At 42.2% G+C, this 17,996-nt stretch overlaps 1 protein-coding gene across 1 annotated transcript; it reads left to right on the forward strand.

Moving 5' to 3' along the window:
- Nucleotides 1-2,572: 2,572 nt before the first annotated feature.
- Nucleotides 2,573-17,855, forward strand: LOC115075342. The gene is made up of 8 exons (XM_029575652.1): nucleotides 2,573-2,617; nucleotides 3,359-3,423; nucleotides 5,015-5,160; nucleotides 6,756-6,880; nucleotides 13,469-13,524; nucleotides 13,713-13,864; nucleotides 17,178-17,284; nucleotides 17,829-17,855. The coding sequence occupies exons 1-8, from the start codon at nucleotides 2,573-2,575 to the stop codon at nucleotides 17,853-17,855; spliced, it is 723 nt and encodes a 240-aa protein (XP_029431512.1).
- Nucleotides 17,856-17,996: the final 141 nt, after the last annotated feature.

Below are 17,996 nucleotides of genomic sequence, written 5' to 3' on the forward strand. Positions count from 1 at the left end.
CTCCCCAAATTTTCCCTTCCCCCTCTGCCCTGTCCTCTTTCCTCCAGCCCACAGTGCTCAGCATCCCCCTCTCTCTCTCCATCTAGCATTCTCATCTCTCTCTCTCTCTCTCTCTCCTCTTTCCTATCCAGCAACATCCTCTTCTTTTTCTCACTGTTCCTACTCCCTGAAGACTGATCCTTCACCTACCACCAGAGTCAGAGTTATCTTCTGCACAGTGCTCCTAAGTCTCCTGCTTGCAGACATTATATGGAAGGGTGCAGGAGGAAAGGGGTAGCTGCACCCCCTAGAGCAGTGGTTTCCAACCCTGTCCTGGGGACCCCCCCAGCCAGTCGGGTTTTCAAGATATCCACAATGAATATGCATGAGAGAACATTTGCATGCACTGCCTCCATAACATGCAAATTTTCTCTCATGCATATTCATTGTGGATATCCTGAAATCCCGACTGGCTGGGGGGGTCCCCAGGACAGGGTTGAGAACCACTGCCCTAGAGCATGGTGCCTTGTGCAGGTGCAGAGGTTGCACATCTCAAAAGCCAGTTGTAACACTGTCAAAGGGAGTAGACCCTCGTGGCTGTGGTGTGGTTGGTGCCACCTAGTGAGCAAGCTCACTAGGCCGTGCCGGCAGCTGGCGGAGAAGCTCATAGCGGGAACAGCTGGAGCTTCACCTATACGAGCCGCCTCCCCCCACAGGTTGAGGCCTTGGGTTCTGGTGGCAAGCAGGAGTTAGATGGGTCCCTACGGCTATGCTGAGTGAGAGCAATGGTCGTGGTAACAGGCCAAAGGTCGGGGCAGCAGCAGAGCAACAAAAGTTCAGGGGCTAGGCCAGGGTTAGGATTCAGGTAGTCAAAAAGGACAGACAAGGCCAATAGGATAAGCAAGGAAGGAAACAAGCAGGGCCAGAAACAAGGGCAGACAGGCAAGGAATCAGATAAGGAACAGAGAGCATGGAAGAGCTTAGGACAACACTAGGAATTAAGAAAAGCAACACAGAGCTAGGCACAAGGCAAGAATGAGACAAGAAAAGCAACACAACTGGAATGCAAGAGCATCAGAAGACCTGTTGCTAAGGTCCTGGCTAGTAGCAAAGGAGTTCCTTATGTGCTCATGGAGGCTGTGATGTCATTAGCCAGCGCCACAGGAAGTCCAGGCTAGAGGACCTATAAAGAAAGTCCAATTTTACAGGAAGTTCCATCCCAGGTCCTTGGAACACTATGTTGCTGGAGACTATGCTGGAGTCGCTTTAGATCAGTGGTGAGGGGCTTAACAGTGGTCCTGCCTATGTCGCCTGTACCTAAATCTGGGTCTGGTCTTGACCCTCAGAAAGCTCTGAATAAACTGAATTTCAGTTACAATATAGTAAACCACTCATACCAAAACAGCACTAACTGCCAGCAGTCAAACAAAAACAACCCTACCTATGAAAAGGCAACACTGCAAATATTACAGCAGGCCCTAAAACACCAATACACCTCTTATTAAGAAAACAGAACAATCCAGGCTGTTACAGATCCCATCTTGGTCACACATGAAGATCACAGACAGATCTTCATCAAATACGGCATTAACAGATCATAAAGTATACAGTGCATACAATAACGTCATAGTGCATAAAGTGCAGCTAATAACTGAACTGGGAACCGCAACAAGCAATGACTTGAAGGACTATTAATCTATTAATCTGTTTGCAGTACAGCAATGGAACACAGAAACATAAAATCAAGAAATATAAAACATCAATAATACTAAAACAATATTAATAAAAATAATACATATTTCAAAACCTCTGATGAATAGAATAGCATTCAATAATTAAAAACTTATCTAAAACATTTTTTAAATTTTCAAGCACCAATAAAATATTTTACATCAGACATATCAAATAACACTCAATAATTACAACTAAAAAGGATTTTTTTAAATTTCCCTTTTTCCATACTTTGTAACCTTTGATTTCCAGATGCCCTGAAGCATAGATTAGTGGGAGAAGGAATAATTGTTGCAAACAGACTCTCTCCTCTCTGTCTCATATGTACACACACACACACACACACACATGCTCTGTCTCCCTCATACACACACATGCTCTTTCACTCTCACATACTCCCTCTCTCTTGCACTCTTTGCTCTCTCTGGAATGCACAAGAAGTAGCAGCAGCCTACTCCTTCAATATGCATGGTTGCCAGGCCTCCTCCTCTTTCTTCAGTAAGCATGGGCCCGATGCTGCCTCCTCCTGTCTTCAGCTGCACAGACTGATGCTGCAGCCTGCTCCTGCTCCAACCAGCCATGTTGATTGCAATACTTCCTCTTCTTGGTGCATGTGAGCATGAAGAAAGAAAGAGGTGCAATCGCCATGCCACCCCCAGAACTGTAGCACTCTAAGTGGCTGTCTAGTCTGCCTAGTGCTTAAACCATCAGAACTGCATATAACTATCACTATAATCAAGGACTCGGTGGTACTTCTTCAATCATTTAACAAGTAGTAGTCAGTTATGCTATCTAATATGAAGGGAGAAACCAGGTCAGACACCATAATCAATATTCGTTGAGTTTTGGAGCGGTATAAACAATGCACAGTCCAGAAGCTTCACCATACTCTAAATCAGGCAACCAGGTAATGCACCTGAGGCACTGACTGCCAGAGTTTTACAGTATGTGCTCCTATGTCTCTCTTGAAAGGCTCTATCTGTTTGCAGGCTCCATCTGTTTCCAGGCTCCTTCATCCAGAATTTTTCCACCTAGCCTTGCAGTTACGTGCTCTTTCTTATAATAAAATCCCCTTTGAATCAAGTCTGATTGCAAACTAGCTTGTGTCCAGTCAACCTTTAGACCTACAGGGGTTACATGAGGTCAAGGCTGGATTTGGCATAAGCAAAATAGGCATATGCCCAGGGTGCCAAATTCTGAAGGCCCCCAAAAACTAGGACTCCCCCACTGCTCTCTGACTTCTGGTGGTGAAACCCCCATCCCTGGTCCTATGCCTGTCGGTGCCATAATCTAAAATCTGACGCTGCCTGTGGTACTGCTGGAAATGTCTCTGTTATTGGTTTGGGAGTTTCCCTGCAATGATCAGAGCAAGAAACTGAGAAATTAAAACGATACATGAGCAGGTGAAAGAGATGGAAAGAGAGAGAGAGAGAGAGTGGGTGGGTTTCAGAGAAAGCAAATCAGACAAAAAAAGAGAGAAAAATCAGACAAGGAAGAAGATCTGATAGAACAAAAAAGAGGAAGAATGGGGCGAGAAGAAAAAAGATGATACAGCAAGAAAAGGGAAGGAGAAATTGGTTTGGCAGATTTAGGGGAAAGCGCTCCTCCTGCAAACGAAGTAACAATTTTCCTTTTTTCTCCTTGCCAGTTGGGGGGAATTCTTACAAATCTCCTTAATGGCTCGCAGGCAGCTACTCCTAATGTGACTTTCAGGTAAGTTTCTCCGCATGCCTTTTTGATTACCGTAAATTCTGCTGGCAGGGTTTAATGTGGCTTGCTGGTTCTCCCTGGCTTAAGAAAAGTGGCTTTCGTGGGATGGGGGCTGTGCAGCACGTAGCCTTGATGAGTAACAATGAAATGTAATTGAAATAAATGCAGGAGGTGCTGAGCTGAGGCTTGCCAGCACTAACTAATTACATTAGGATATTCTACAATTATCTCAAAGAGTGCACTTAATTAGGCAAACGCTTGGATTTGAAAATCCTGCTGATTTTATAACCCCTGACTTGGCCAGATGAGTATTTAGCTGGAGAAAAACCTATCCAGCTAAGGGCCTCATTTTCTAAAGTATCGCAGGCCTGAGATACTTTAGGGAATGAGGGGCGGGGGGCCGAAACAGGGGGCGGGCCTGCGCTAGCTGGCAGCGATCACATCGTCGTGGTGCGATCGCTGCCGGTTTCGCACCCAATAGCGCCACCATAGAAGGTGTAGCTATTGGGCGCGAACTCGGATGTGAAAAGGGCCTTACCTTTTCGTCGTCCGCGGTGTCTTCGCGGAGTCGGCCCTGGTGACGCCCCGACCCCGCCTCTTTCGGGGCCGACTCCGCCCCCATTTTGGTATCGCACGTGATGAGGGACTTTTCGTGTGCGAAACGTCCCTTATCGCGTGCGATCCGTATGGAAAATGAGGCCCTAAGTCAGAGCGGTCTGGGGAGTTTCTGGGCAGAGCTGAGTTATCTGCCTAACTAACTTTGGCAATATTCGGCATTATCCGGCTAAGGGTCTTTTCCCATAGACACAGAATGGGAGAAAACCTTTAGTGAATCAAGGCCTGCGTTAGCTGAATAACTCTTGAGAGCACTTCTAAAGTTATCCAAGCACATATACCCAGGTCACTTAACCAGAGAAAAAAATCATTCTGGGCTTATAGGCCCAATTCCATCCCTCTCACCACCTCCTTGCTAAAGTCTAAAACTGCTGTTGGCATTGCACTTGACCCCCTCAATCCCTCCCCTCCCCAAAAGATGTCAAATATTTATGGGCCTATCGACCCAAGGAGGCGACGTGTCCCATCCCCAGCTCCGAATTTAAAATATATGTGCAACTCCTTATGCTCCCCCCTTCCTCCTCCTGCCCCAGCTGGCAAGCCCTAAAGGCCCAGTGCTGCTGGTGCACGCTATGATCCTACTGCTCCCAGCACGGACGAGCGTTGCTAGCAGTGTATTATCCATTCCAGAGCAGCAAAGAAGTCCATCTCCATTTTCTTGTAAAATACCCGACTAGGCTTAGAGAGCATGAACTGTTCACTCAGTCGGCAGAAGACGATGTCGCTTAAACTAGAAAATTCAGCTATTAATGTAAATAAACTACCATCCACCCAAATACATGCCTCCTCCCTTCCCGGCGTTCTGTGCTCCCTTCCTCTAACTCCATTTTCATCCTCCAAAACTCGTTTTTCTCACTCGAGCGTGTAACTACAATTGCTGTGCATTGTGCTTCTCTCTGTGTGTCTGGGAAACATCTCGGTATTACTCAGTAATTCTTTCCCTCCATTTATTCCCCCAAACTGCTCTTCGACATTTCAGTAACCAGAGTCAGTGGGTTCAGACCAACGCGATCTTCAGCATCTCCACTCCCTTTTTTCTGAACGAATCGCAGGTGCTGGCTGCGATCTGGAAATCGAAGGGCAACGTGAGCTACGCCATAGTCCCACCCAGCCTCATGGTCAACAGTGAGTCCTGTCACCTTCCGTCTTACTTTCAGGAAAGAGAGCAAATGTTTCCCCTTGCTGCTTGCTGGCAGGGGCTTTGTGATCAGGCCGAGGAGCAGAAGGGAATCAAGCCCAGGTCTGCTGCATGGCAGTGCCGAGGAGCCACCACTGAGCTGGCAAGGTGGAAGCACATAGACATCCCATAAACAGAGCAGTGAACTCTTTTATAAGGGAAACACAGATTGCTGCTATTTGTTCCTCATAGTGCAGTAGTTGTGAATGAAGGATTTTTATATGAGACAATGTTTAAATTTCAGGTATAATATATATATATAAAAATTCTATATATAATGTATATATAAAATCAGGTGTGTAAAATCATGAGAGGTCTAGAATGGGTAGCTGTAAATTGATTATTTATACTTTCGGATAATAGAAGGACTAGGGGGCATTCCATGAAGTTAGCATGTGGCACATTTAAAACTAATCAGAGAAAATTCTTTTTCACTCAATGTACAATAAAGCTCTGGAACTTGTTGCCAGAGGATGTGGTTAGTGCAGTTAGTATAGCTGAGTTTAAAAAAGGTTTGGATAAGTTCTTGGAGGAGAAGTCCATTACCTGCTATTAATCAAGTTGACTTAGGGAATGGCCACTGCTATTACTAGCAACAGTAGCATGGGATCTTCTTGGTGTGTGGGTACTTGCCAGGTTCTTATGGCCTGGTTTGGCCACTGTTGGAAACAGGATGCTGGGCTTGATGGACTCTTGGTCTGACCCAGAATGGCAATTTCTTATGTCTTTAAGTTTTGTAATATGGTATATGGAAATAGGCTTCCTCTGAGCCCCACTTTTTATTCTCAGGGAAGGTAATTGCAGAGATTTAGTGGGTAAAAGTAGTGCTCTCCCTGCAGAAATGACCTTGTAGAAAATAACTCACAAGTTATCCAGCTAAATGCTGACTTTTCAAGATTTCCCTACTTATCTGACTACATTTTAGACGGATAATTCATTATCCTTCTAAAATGAAGTCAGATTCTGTAGGGGCGTTATGTGGGCATAACTACTCAGATGATCTCATTCTAAAAGGACTTTTCCCCATTCTCTGTCCTTGGAAAAGATTTTTATAGAATAAGGTCCTTCAAAGCTTTTAATGTCCAAATAAGACATTTTTGGTAGCAATGTGAGACTTCTCCACTGTGTCTCACCAGTGTGCTTGATTCTTGTTTTCAGGGAGGTTATCTATAGGTCAGTGGTGTGGAAACTGTCCTTGAGGTCCTCCCCAGCCTTAGCTGGATGGATTTTTAAGGATATCCTTAATGAATATGCATGAGGTATATTTGCAAGCCTTGCCTCCCATTAATGCAGATATATCTCATGCATATTCATTAGGAATATCCTGAAAACCCAACTGGCAGGACAGGCCTGAGGACCAGTTTCAACACCACTTCTTTAGTTGATACGGGAAGTTCAGCCTCCATGCCCCATTCAGTCTGGGCTTCTCTGATGAAAATGGGGCAACTATGCAGCAGACCGCAGCCTGTAACGAAGCCGGGCACGGTGGGGTCTGTTTGGCCATCACTGGATTTTTGATCCTTGCCATTTTTCTATTTCACAGATGTGACCAGTCAGTTTGATCACTTCAGCATTCCTCTAGGGCTTTTGAATCCGCCTTTCACGACGGGACAGGGAAACAAAGCCAGCGCTGACTTCCAGAGTCTGAGTAAAGCTTTGGAACAATCAGTAAGTAATAGAGCTGTTAGTGACCAATGTACATAGCACTAGAGTAAGATGGAGGATGCTGTGTGGGTAATCTGGCTCAGAGGAGATCCTTAGCCAGGATTCAAATATGGTTGAACAATCCCAGTCACTTGTATTTGGATTCATCATTTTACTCTTTATCACAAGTTATCCCATTCCCTTCTGTCACTTCCATTGCATTCAGTGGTTTGACTGGTTTAAGATATTAGAAACACAGAAACATGATGGCAAAAAAGATCTTATGGCTCTTCCAGTCTGCCCATCCCTCCAATTAATTTAGCACTATAATTCTCATCACTTCTTTAGAGAACCCCCTCTATTTATCTCATGCATTCTTGAACTCAGATACTGTTTTTGTCTCCATCACTTCCACTGGAAAACCGTTCTACACATTCCCAAACTCTCTGTAAACAAACATTTCCTAAGATTACTCCTGAGTTTACCCCCTTTCAACGTCATCTCTTGACCCCTCATTCTAGAACTTCCTTTTCATTAAAAAAGGCTCACCTCTGTGCATGGAAACCTTTGAGATATTTGAATGTCTCTATCATATCTCGTCTATCTCGTCTTTCATCTATGGTATAATGTTTAGATCTTTAAGTCCATCCCCATATGCTTTAGAATGAAGACCACTGACCATTTTACTAGCCATCCTCTGGAGCGACTCCATCCTATTTATATCTTTTTGAAGGTGCGGTCACTAGAACTGTACACAGTATTCCAAGTGAGGTCTCACCAAGTACCTATACAGGGGCAATATCACCTCTCTTTTTCTGCTGACCATTCCTCTCCCTATGCAGCCAAACATCTTTCTGGGTTTTACTGTCACTTTATCCACCTATTCGGTCACCTTAAAATCAGCAGACACAATTACTCCCAGATCCCACTCTTCCTTTGTACCTCTAGTATTGTACCTTCCCCTTGGGTTTTATTTTATTTATTTATTTAAAAACTTTTCTATACCATCATTAAGTTAGGTACTATCATAACGGTTTACAATAAGGCACAAATAATAATATTGGAAAACATAATAAAATCTATCATTAAACATTTTTGCATCCTAAATGAATTATTCTTCATTTTTTAGCATTAAATCCTAGCTGCTAGACCTTAGACCATTCCTCGAGCTTTGTTAAATTCTCCTCCTTTTTTCTACTCCTTCCTGGCTGTCCACTCTGTTACAGATTTTGATATCATTGGCAAAAAGACTTACCTTTCTTGATAACCTATCATCAATGCTGCCGGACTCCTGCCACTAGCACACCTGGGTCACATCATGCAGCCAAGAATGCCATTAGCCACCTGTTTCCCCAGCCCCCTAGGTATGCCTGTGGCCGGTGCGTCCTCTCTTAAATGACCAGTGGTGGGAATCTACCTGTGGCATCCACCGATGATGTCTCTGCTGGTGCTTCATAAGAAGGCCTCTCAGACAGCTCTCACTGCCTCAGCATCAGGTCCCCTGGAGCTTGATTGTCCAAGTTTGTGTTGCTCTTGTCCATAACTTGTCTATGCCTTGTCCTGCTCTGCCTTGTCCGTTGGTCCATCTTGTTTGTCTACCTATTCTTGTCTGTTGGTCCTACTGTCTTTTTTGTCCTGCCCATTGCTCCTATTTCCCCTTGTCTTGACTTCCTGGACTTCATCCTTGGCCCTGATCTTGACTTCTTCGCTGATTGGTGTCTGCCTCGACCTCTAGATTGTCTTCTGGTTCCTCTGTCTGCCACTTGCCTCGATCCCTGTATTGTCTTCTGGACCTGCTGTCTACCACTTATCCAGATCTGTAGCTCAGCTTGGATTCTCTTCATGACTGATCTAGGTGTTATGTTGCTCACAAAAATGTTGAAAAGAGCGAGTCCATGGTCCAATCTCCGAGGCACATCACTAGTAACAACCCTTTCTGCAGAGAGAACTCCATTTACAACTACCCTTTGTCACCTCCTACTCAATCAGTTTCTTTTTTTTTTATTTTATTTTATTTTTATAGATTTTCAGCATATACAAGCAGGATAAACCTTACTAGAAGTAAATGAAAATGACATATCATAAATATCAAGAAAATATAACATTCACAAAAATCTAATCTAGATAATACATTTTCTATATAGGAAATACATTGGAGTAAGGGGCACATATATTAAGGGAGATATATGTAAACTAAAAAAAAGAAATCGGCCTAACATGGCAACGGCAACCCTTCTCTTATGAATCTTCAGACCTAGGGATTACCAGGCGTCAACAAGCATATGCTCCTAGAATTAATAAGGGATTTAAGTTGTTCGAAAGGAAAAACACAAAGCATTCAGTAGGAGAGCGAATAAAAGACTTACAAGGATATCTTAAAAAAAAAAAAAGAAAAACCCAAAGCAACTATCTGTGATTTTAATGCAAAAAAATCCCGTCTCCTTTCCTGTGTAGCTCTAGCAAAATCCAGATAAATACTGATTTCTTGACCGTAGAAATTAACAGTAATATTCTTGAAATATCTTCTCATTACTTCACTCAGATCCCTTTCAGAAATAAATGAAACTAAGAGAATAGCATGATCTAATATTTCATCCTTAGAATCTTCCAGGAATTGAGTTAAGTTTTCTAATACCTCAGGACGATTTCGAAAAAGCGTCTCTTTAGCGGAAACCGGAAGGAAATACATCTTATTAATACATGGAGTTTTACCATCTTCATATTTTAAGATATCCAGAAAATATTTTTTAAATGTAATATATGAATCTGCTCCCACCACTTTAGGAAAGTTTAGGAAGCGTAAGTTCAGGTGCCTTATATAATTCTCCACATTTTTTAGCCTTAAGAAAAAAATTGCCATGCTGGGTCAGACCAAGGGTCCATCAAGCCAGCATCCTGTTTCCAACAGAGGCCAAAACCAGGCCACAAGAACCTGGCAATTACCCAGACACTAAGAAGATCCCATGCTACTGATGCAATTAATAGCAGTGGCTATTCCCTAAGTAAAATTGATTAATAGCCATTAATGGACTTCTCCTCCAAGAACTTATCCAAACCTTTTTTGAACCCAGATACACTAACTGCACTAACCACATCCTTGCGGCATTAGTGAATCCAGGCCTATGTCTAACACTCTCCCTTGATCCAACTATCTGGTCACCCAAGCAAAGAAATTGATTGATTATTTATTTATTTATTTATTTATTTATTTAACAATGTTTATATACCGCCTTTACAACGACGTGGTCAAAACAGTTTACAAGTATAAAATAAATTTGAAATCAATAAAATAAAAGAGAAGAAAAATACAAAAATTAGGTTTGTCTGACAAGATTTCTCTCTGGTAAAACCATGCTGCCTCAGATCTTGTAATCCATTGGATTCCAAAAATTGCACTATACACTGTTTTAGCAGCGATTCCATTAGTTTTCTCACCACAGAGATCAAACTAACTGACCTGTAGTTCCCAGCCTCCTCCTTACTTTCACTTTTATAAATAGTAACCATGTGCACCCTTTTCCAGTCCTCTGGAACTATTCCAGACTCTAAAGAAACATTAAAAAGGTCAGCCAGTGGAGCTGCCAGGACATCTCTAGCTCCCTTAATACCCTCGAATGTATCCCATCTGGCCTCATTGCCTTATCTACTTTAAGTTTAGTTAGCTCCTCACGAGCACACTGTTCTGAAAATTGATTGAGGTTTACCTCATTTGCAATCTTATTTGTGTTTGTTTAATATGGTCCTGCTCTAGGCTTTTTCCTCATCAGTCTCTACATATTCCTCCCCTTCAACTCTGAGTTTCAGAATGTCACTTTTGCACTTCCTTCGGTCACTATCATAACTAAAATAGTCTTGTCCCACCATTTTACCATATTTGCTATTTTTTCTTCTATTTGAAACTTCACATTCATGCCTACTTTACCAGCTTCTCTTAATATTTCCAGATATCCGGGCAATACAATACAGCGCGCTCAGAAGAGCACAGCGTTTAACCCGCGGTTGGACGCGTGTTTTGGACGTCCAACCCCCTGCGAAACTAATAGCGTTGATCACATGCAAATGCATGTTGATGAGGCTATTAGCTATTCGCCTCAGATACAAACAAAAATGTGCGTCCAGTCTGCACATTTTAGCTCTCAGAAATTAATGCCAGCCCAGAGCAAGCATTAATTTCTAAGCAGCCCAAAAAAGTGAACAGAAAAGCAAAAAATACTCATGGCAATATTAAGTTGGAGGAAGCAAAATGTTTAAAAAAATAAAAGTGTGCCGGTGGTCAGGTTAAGAAAAGGGTGCTCAATTAACAAGCATCCATTTTCCTAACTTATGGCTGTGCACAGGTTAGGAAAACGAACGTTCGTAAAATTGAGCATCCGTTTTCAAATCCCCTGACAACCACTTCTCCTGGGCGCCTGCTGCCAAGGAGGTGCTAGAGGTGCACATTTGTCTCCTAAAGCCTCCTTTTTAGCGTGAACCCTCATCTAAATATTCTATCGCGCGCCCAGGAGAGGCGGCTGGGCACGTGTTAGGAAAGCAGGCGCTCAACACTGAGCGACCATTTTCCGTGCGGCTTTATTGTATCGGCCTGCTAGTTGCCTGTCTTTCTTTTTCTGCGATCTTTTGTCATTTATGAATGCTAACCTTTTCTCCTTTACCTTTTCAGCTACTTCTTTAGAAAACCATAATGGTCTCTTTTCCCTCTTCCTTTTATTTATATTCCTAACAAAAAGATTAGTTGCTCCTATATCTGCTTTTAGTTTTGCCCACTGCCCTTCTCCTTGCCCTAGATTTTCCCATCCAGCTAATGTCTCTTTGAGGTAGTCCCCCAATTTGAGAAAGTTTGTTTTCCTGATGTGTAGGACCCTCACCTTAGAATGAACCTTCATCTCTTCCATCCTAATATTGAACCACACCATTCAATGGTCAATGATTCCCAGATGATCATCCTCTACAACATCAGAAATATTGTCCCCATTGGTAAGCACTAGGTGCAGTATTGCCCCCTGCCATGTGGGTCCCGTTATCAGTTGACAGAACAGTTCTCCTTGCAGATAATCCCAGATCTCCCTACCTATAGAAGACACTGCAGTTGGGAAGTTCCAGTCAAAAGCTGGAAGAGTAAGATCCCCTAGCAGCAGCTCCTCCCTTTTCATAGCAATCTTGTGAATATCCTCCATTAAATCTCTATTCATCTCCTCTGTTTGTGATGGAGGTCTGTGTATAACCACTAGCAAATTAGGGAATTTGTTCTATATTGCAACAATATTTTATTATATTTTCAATGAAAATTCAATTTCAAACCAATGTGCAGTATCCATACAAAATACCCATGAGACATGGCTAAACAATCTTTGAAACTCATGGTGGTGAAGTTATATGGAGGAAAGAGATTGGATTTCTGCAGTACGAACCGATAATTGCGAGTATATCATGGGACCATGGTAACGAGAGTAGAGTTATTCAGCCTGTTGATATATTGAGAACACAACCAACAATTTAAGATTGAACCATTGAATACTACAGCGGGATAAGCGGGTGGTTATCCTATGAAGAAGAGTCATTAATATCCATTCATCAATATTTAAGTGCATGAAGGAAAAATACTTTCGATATATTTAATAGAATTTTCCCCTGAGGAAGAAAAAAAAGGTGGCGAAACATATAGGACCCTGATGTTGGGAGCAAAATTTATTGTGCATTAAACATGAATGATGTTGGATTAACCATTTATTAAAAATGACCACTATGAAATATATGTTATGAATGAACCTGAAGAACAAGCAATATTGTATTCATTGAAAGAGTAACTTGTAAAAGTATTGTTTTTATTGTTTGTAATTGTATCTAAAACATTATTGGGGGGTTTTATGTAATTGGTGTGCTGTATGAATGTGATATGTATGGAGTGGATATATTTTTAAATAAGAGTAGAAATTGAATTTTCATTGAAAATATAATAAAATATTGTTGTAATATAGAACAGATTCCCTAATTTGTTAGTGGTTTTATATACATAGGGGATGAATATAATCCTTCAGTGTTATATCTGACCTGGTCTGTATATAACACCAGTATAAACAGATGTCCCGTTCCCTCTTTCCAGATTATCCCAGAGTGCCTCCTCCTTACCTCGTAATCCCAGCAGTGCTGTTGCTTTAATTCTGTTCTTTATATATAAAGCCACGCCTCCTCCTTTCCTTTCTACCCAGTCCTTTCTGAATAGATTGCATCACGCATCTTGTGACGTGTGATGTAAATTATTTTTATCATTTAAACATTTTTTTACTTAGCTGCTTAAGGTAAGATACAGCATTAAACATGTAAATAAGATAGAAAATAACTTATGTTAGAGATGTGCCACGAGTCTGTCTCAGTTTTGTCAAAACTGTGACGCTTGTAATTTCTGAGATAGAAGGATAAAGGGAGTGCTAGCTACTGAAATCTATTCAAGAAAGGTATTAAGTTTGTTAATCCATTAACAAGGTATCACCGAGGGTGCTATTCAGTGCTCTGTAGCCGCATATATCTCCACCTCACCACATATACATTTTTTGTTTCTTGACCTTTATTTCTGTCATCTCCTTGAATGTTTCATCTCGCTGTCCTTCTTCATAGCTGAAAGACACCCTTGGGAGCCAGCAACTTGTGGAGCCAGTCGTGAACAGTTTTCAGTAAGTTTTCATCCCTTTACATACATTTACAGGCCTGATAAGCAAGCTTCTATGTTTCTGTGGTCCACATTTTATTCTCTCAGTTCTTGAGAAGTCATAGAAATCGTAACCTCGTCAGACTGCCTATGTATTCCAGTCTGGGGCACAGCATCTGCCCTGAAGCTCTGCTTTTCTTGTCCCACGTGCAGGAATAACTCCGGCTCCAGTATTGCCTACGCTGACCTGTACTTTCCTCCCGGGGCGACAAACGAAGCAGCTATAAGACAGGCAATAGTGAATAACCTTTCCACGTTCCAGAGCAGAAATGTGACAGTGGATCCACTCTCAGTTATCCCTGCTGGTATGTTACCTTCATTTTTTTCCCTATGTGTTTGGGTAAAACATTCCTCTCCTAGAAAGTGAAATGAGCTGAGAAATATCCTCAGGCAGGGGTTTACCTAAATAAGTCAGATGCATTATTACTGAGCACTGCAAAATTCCTTTTTGTTTGAAAAGGAGACTTGGAAAAATAAAATATTTATGATCTCCAGTACATAGAATGTATATAAAAAGGGATCCATGTCTGTCTGTCTGTCTGTCACTCCATGGGCAAAATAAGGAATAGAAAGTCACCAAATTTGGTATATAGGAAGAAAATTAGACTATCTAGGATATTTGGAAACCAAAAATATCGCATCAGTATTTTCAGAGAATAAGCCCTCCCTCATAAATCCACACTGCTTTCTATGGGAAGCAGGTAAAAGATGTGGAGAGCCAGTGACCACGTCATTCCCTCTAGCAGCTAGGCCGTGAGTAAGAAAGGAGGAAAGACAGACAGGAAAACACGAAGCTGCTGACAGAGGACAGTGCACACACACAAATACACTCCACATTCAGCACCCCTCTCAATGTACAGACATACATGTCACACACACACACACACACACACATACTCATACACCCCCCACATAAACCAGCAATCACACAACTCACCCATACATACAATTCCCCACCACCCTCTCCAAACAACCACAGACCACAATCCAGTCCCGGGTCACATGGCTGGGGCAAGGTCAGGTCGGCGCCATTTCGGATAATGGCCAGGCCAGGTACAAGAGTGCACAACAGCCCTGACAGGGACCCCATAAGAAAACGTGAGGTTTGGGGGCATTCAGCAGGGGGGAGGGTAAAGGAGAGGGTCAGAGCCTGGGACCCTGTTTGTTGAAATTCTACCTTTTGTGTGTGGGGGGAGTTGGGAAGGGGGAGCCAGGCCATGGAGCACATTTGATTTGGATCGACTTGGGGAGGTGGGGGGGGGGGGGCCCTAGGGGTTTGTTGCACTTCAGGGTGTTGGTAGTTGGACGTGGAGCAGGTGGGGGTCCAAGGCCAGGAATGTATATTATTTTTTGGAACTTTCAAGAGGTGGGGGGCTGAATTCATCGCTACTTGGGCTCTTATGTTTTACCTGTAAACCTTGGGGGGAGTCGGGTCTGCCTCAAATAGTAGCCCAGGGTTGAGCCAGGAGTCAGCCCTAATCTTCGCTCACCCTCTCCTTTTTTCCTACCATATTTTTTGTTTGTTTGCTGTCACTTTAAATGTGAGGTGGGAGCCTCGGGACGCCCGTTAGGGTCCTTGGCCTGCCACCTCACATTTCATGCTTTTCTAAGAGGTGCTGTTATTTTATCACGGCTGACCACCTTCTCGGTCAGCTGCAATAAAATATTTGCATGCAATTGCCTATTATTGACCTTCCTTGCATGCATTTTCATTATTCATGTATGGAAATCACATGCAAAGAAGGTCATCATAATAAGGGAGCGAACCTAGGGGGAGATATTCAAAATATCATGTATATCGTGCGATATAAACTGTTTAATGAGCACTTGAGCACTTCCGTAGCTTGATGAATCTCCCAGTAAGTTTGCACCTGAAGCAATGAAGGATGAAGTGACTTGTGTTCCTGGTTTGTTTTACATTTTCCTTTAACTATCCTGATCATAAAGTCATTGAACCAGTGGCTTGGTTTTGACCAGTACTCCCCTATGGAGGTGACACATTTCTCTTTCCTGGGTTTTTGATCTTGTGTCTCATGTGAAATGACTCTTGTCTTTAATGTTTCTGAAGTAATTGTGTCTGTGTATTTAACTCACCCCTTGCGGGATTTCTAAAGTTTGAATTTATACCAGAAAGCTTTATGGTAGCTATGCAATTTGGGATACCGCTTCAGTTTTGGGACACGGAGGTAAGGGGGAATCTTTTGGAATGGAGCACTTGCCAATATTCCACAGCCTCCGACTGCCTCCCATAAGCACCAAAAAATCTAAGGCCACACACATACACAGAGACATACACATGCATAAGAACATAAGAACATGCCATACTGGGTTAGACCAAGGGTCCATCAAGCCCAGCATCCTGTTTCCAACAGTGGCCAATCCAGGCCGTAAGAACCTGGCAAGTACCCAAAAACGAATCTATTCCATATTACTGTTGCTAGTAATAGCAGTGGCTATTTTCTAAGACAACTTAATTAATAGCACACATACATACACAACACATTCATACACAACTTAATAGCACACATACATACACAATTGCACCTTCCAAGCCGTTCTCCCCCCTTACCCCATTGTTGCATCAAGTGGAATAGATTGCAACAATCTGAAAAACTATACTGAAATAATGTAAGAACACGATCATCCTTTCTACAAATCTGTGTAGGAAAACATTCCCAAAGTAATCTCTGCATGTTTTTCCCACTTGTTTCCTTCTGGACGAGAATCCATTTTACATATGTATTGGAAGAGAGATAATAGTATATTGTGTGTTTACTGTGTTCATTTTTTTTCACTATTTATAAAAATCTTAGACTAAACTGCACTGTCTTGTCACAAGGCAAACAGAGGTTGGAAGGTGACTTTATCAAAATTCTTACAGTCTAAATGAAGGTAGAACATAAACATAAACAGGATCCTGGATAATATAATGAAATAGAATGCTTCTCTCTTCTAATTATTTCAGCTTTTCCCAGTTTCACTGCCTTTATAAAGCTCTGGCTGATATTCTAGCTAGAGCACTTTTCTTACTTCTGAAGCACTTTCTGCATCTCTGAAAAGCACGTACATTCTGTTTAAATCTCAAGTTACATTTACTATATTGGATAAAACTTGCTGTCTGAAATGAATAATTAATAGAACTTAGTAACATGGCGGATAGAATCTGATTGGCCCATCCAGTCTGCCCAATTACTCCTGTCCACATTGCTAAGGATATTTTGCTGCTGCCAGCCCTAGACGCTTGACTGTTTCTAGGACATCGCACCTTATCAACGTTCATTTCCGGTGTCTTCTTCGTTGATTCTTTACCGTCCTGGGTAGATGAACGTACAAGTTCCCGAACCTAACCCATCATCCAGACCCACTCACCACAAAGTTTTATAATATTCTACATCACTACTAGAATTAGTCAGGCTGTCACCCAAAACAATAATGAGGCTGATGTCCAAATGTCCAGCCAGCTAGATGCCTGTGGCCTTTCTGGAGGGCCCTGACCACTACCATCCTGGCAGCATCAACCGGGTTGATTTGTGGGCAGTTGAATCCTGTTGGCTCCAACCCAGTTAACCCATGGCCTGTGTGTTTAATGCATATTTTGTGTTTATTTTTTCTTTGCAGTGGCTGTGAATATTTCCTTCACCATTCTTAATCAATTCTATACAACAGATCTCTCAAATGGTGCATCAGGGAACGCAAACACCTTCAAAAATTCAGTTCTTTCCTGGGTAAGTGTCTGCACTGCTAAAATCTGACATCTCTCATCTAACCCCGCCTAAAAGAAATGTGGCAGCAAACTGGCAACTGACAACTCATCAGCCTTTCACATTGAGAAAGGTTATGAGGTCCACTTTCTTCTTTGGGACCAGGAGAAGGTGTTTCCATTTTAAGATTGATTAATGATGCTTTGTTGAACTGTATAAGAGCAGAGCTATAGACAGAGGGGGCTGAATCCAAAGTGAATGGGACTCATGCTCACTAGAGTTGCAGGACAGTTCCAGGTGGTGCTGGGTATGCAGGAAGGCAAAGAGGTCACTTTTTTAGAACAGAAAACTAAATATGGCACTGAAGTAAACACAAAGCCAGATTTATGGAATCGGTTAAAGTTCCACAGTACCATTTGTGCATCTTTGGGCAGGACCAACGTTTTGTGCCAAATTTTCCCCTCCATCAGGTCTGTGCTTTGGACAAAACTCGTGCTATATTTCAAAAGTAAAGAAAAGGTTGATTTGCATGTTTTTTTGGTGACTTTGTTCAATTTTATCTTTGCAGATTGGTGGAAATTTTGTGAATTTTTGAGTGAACGTTACATTTGGCACAAATGCAAAATTCATTGCACATGCAAAATCCATGCAGATTTGTGACTTCCTTTTTCCCAGCCCTTAAATGTGGCCCAGCAAGGCTTTTATTAACATATCTGTTGGTCTTTTAGCTGAGCAC

This window comes from Rhinatrema bivittatum, chromosome 13 (genome assembly GCF_901001135.1).
Source record: "Rhinatrema bivittatum chromosome 13, aRhiBiv1.1, whole genome shotgun sequence".
Classification (NCBI taxonomy): Eukaryota; Metazoa; Chordata; class Amphibia; order Gymnophiona; family Rhinatrematidae; genus Rhinatrema; species Rhinatrema bivittatum.

Coding starts and splice junctions, on each gene's coding strand:
- LOC115075342 (XM_029575652.1), top strand. CDS start 2,573: ATGCACAGTCCAGAAGCTTCACCATACTCTAAATCAGGCAACCAG. Junction 2,618..3,358: donor ACTCTAAATCAGGCAACCAG/GTAATGCACCTG, acceptor TCTCCTTGCCAG/TTGGGGGGAATTCTTACAAA. Junction 5,161..6,755: donor ACCCAGCCTCATGGTCAACA/GTGAGTCCTGTC, acceptor TCTATTTCACAG/ATGTGACCAGTCAGTTTGAT.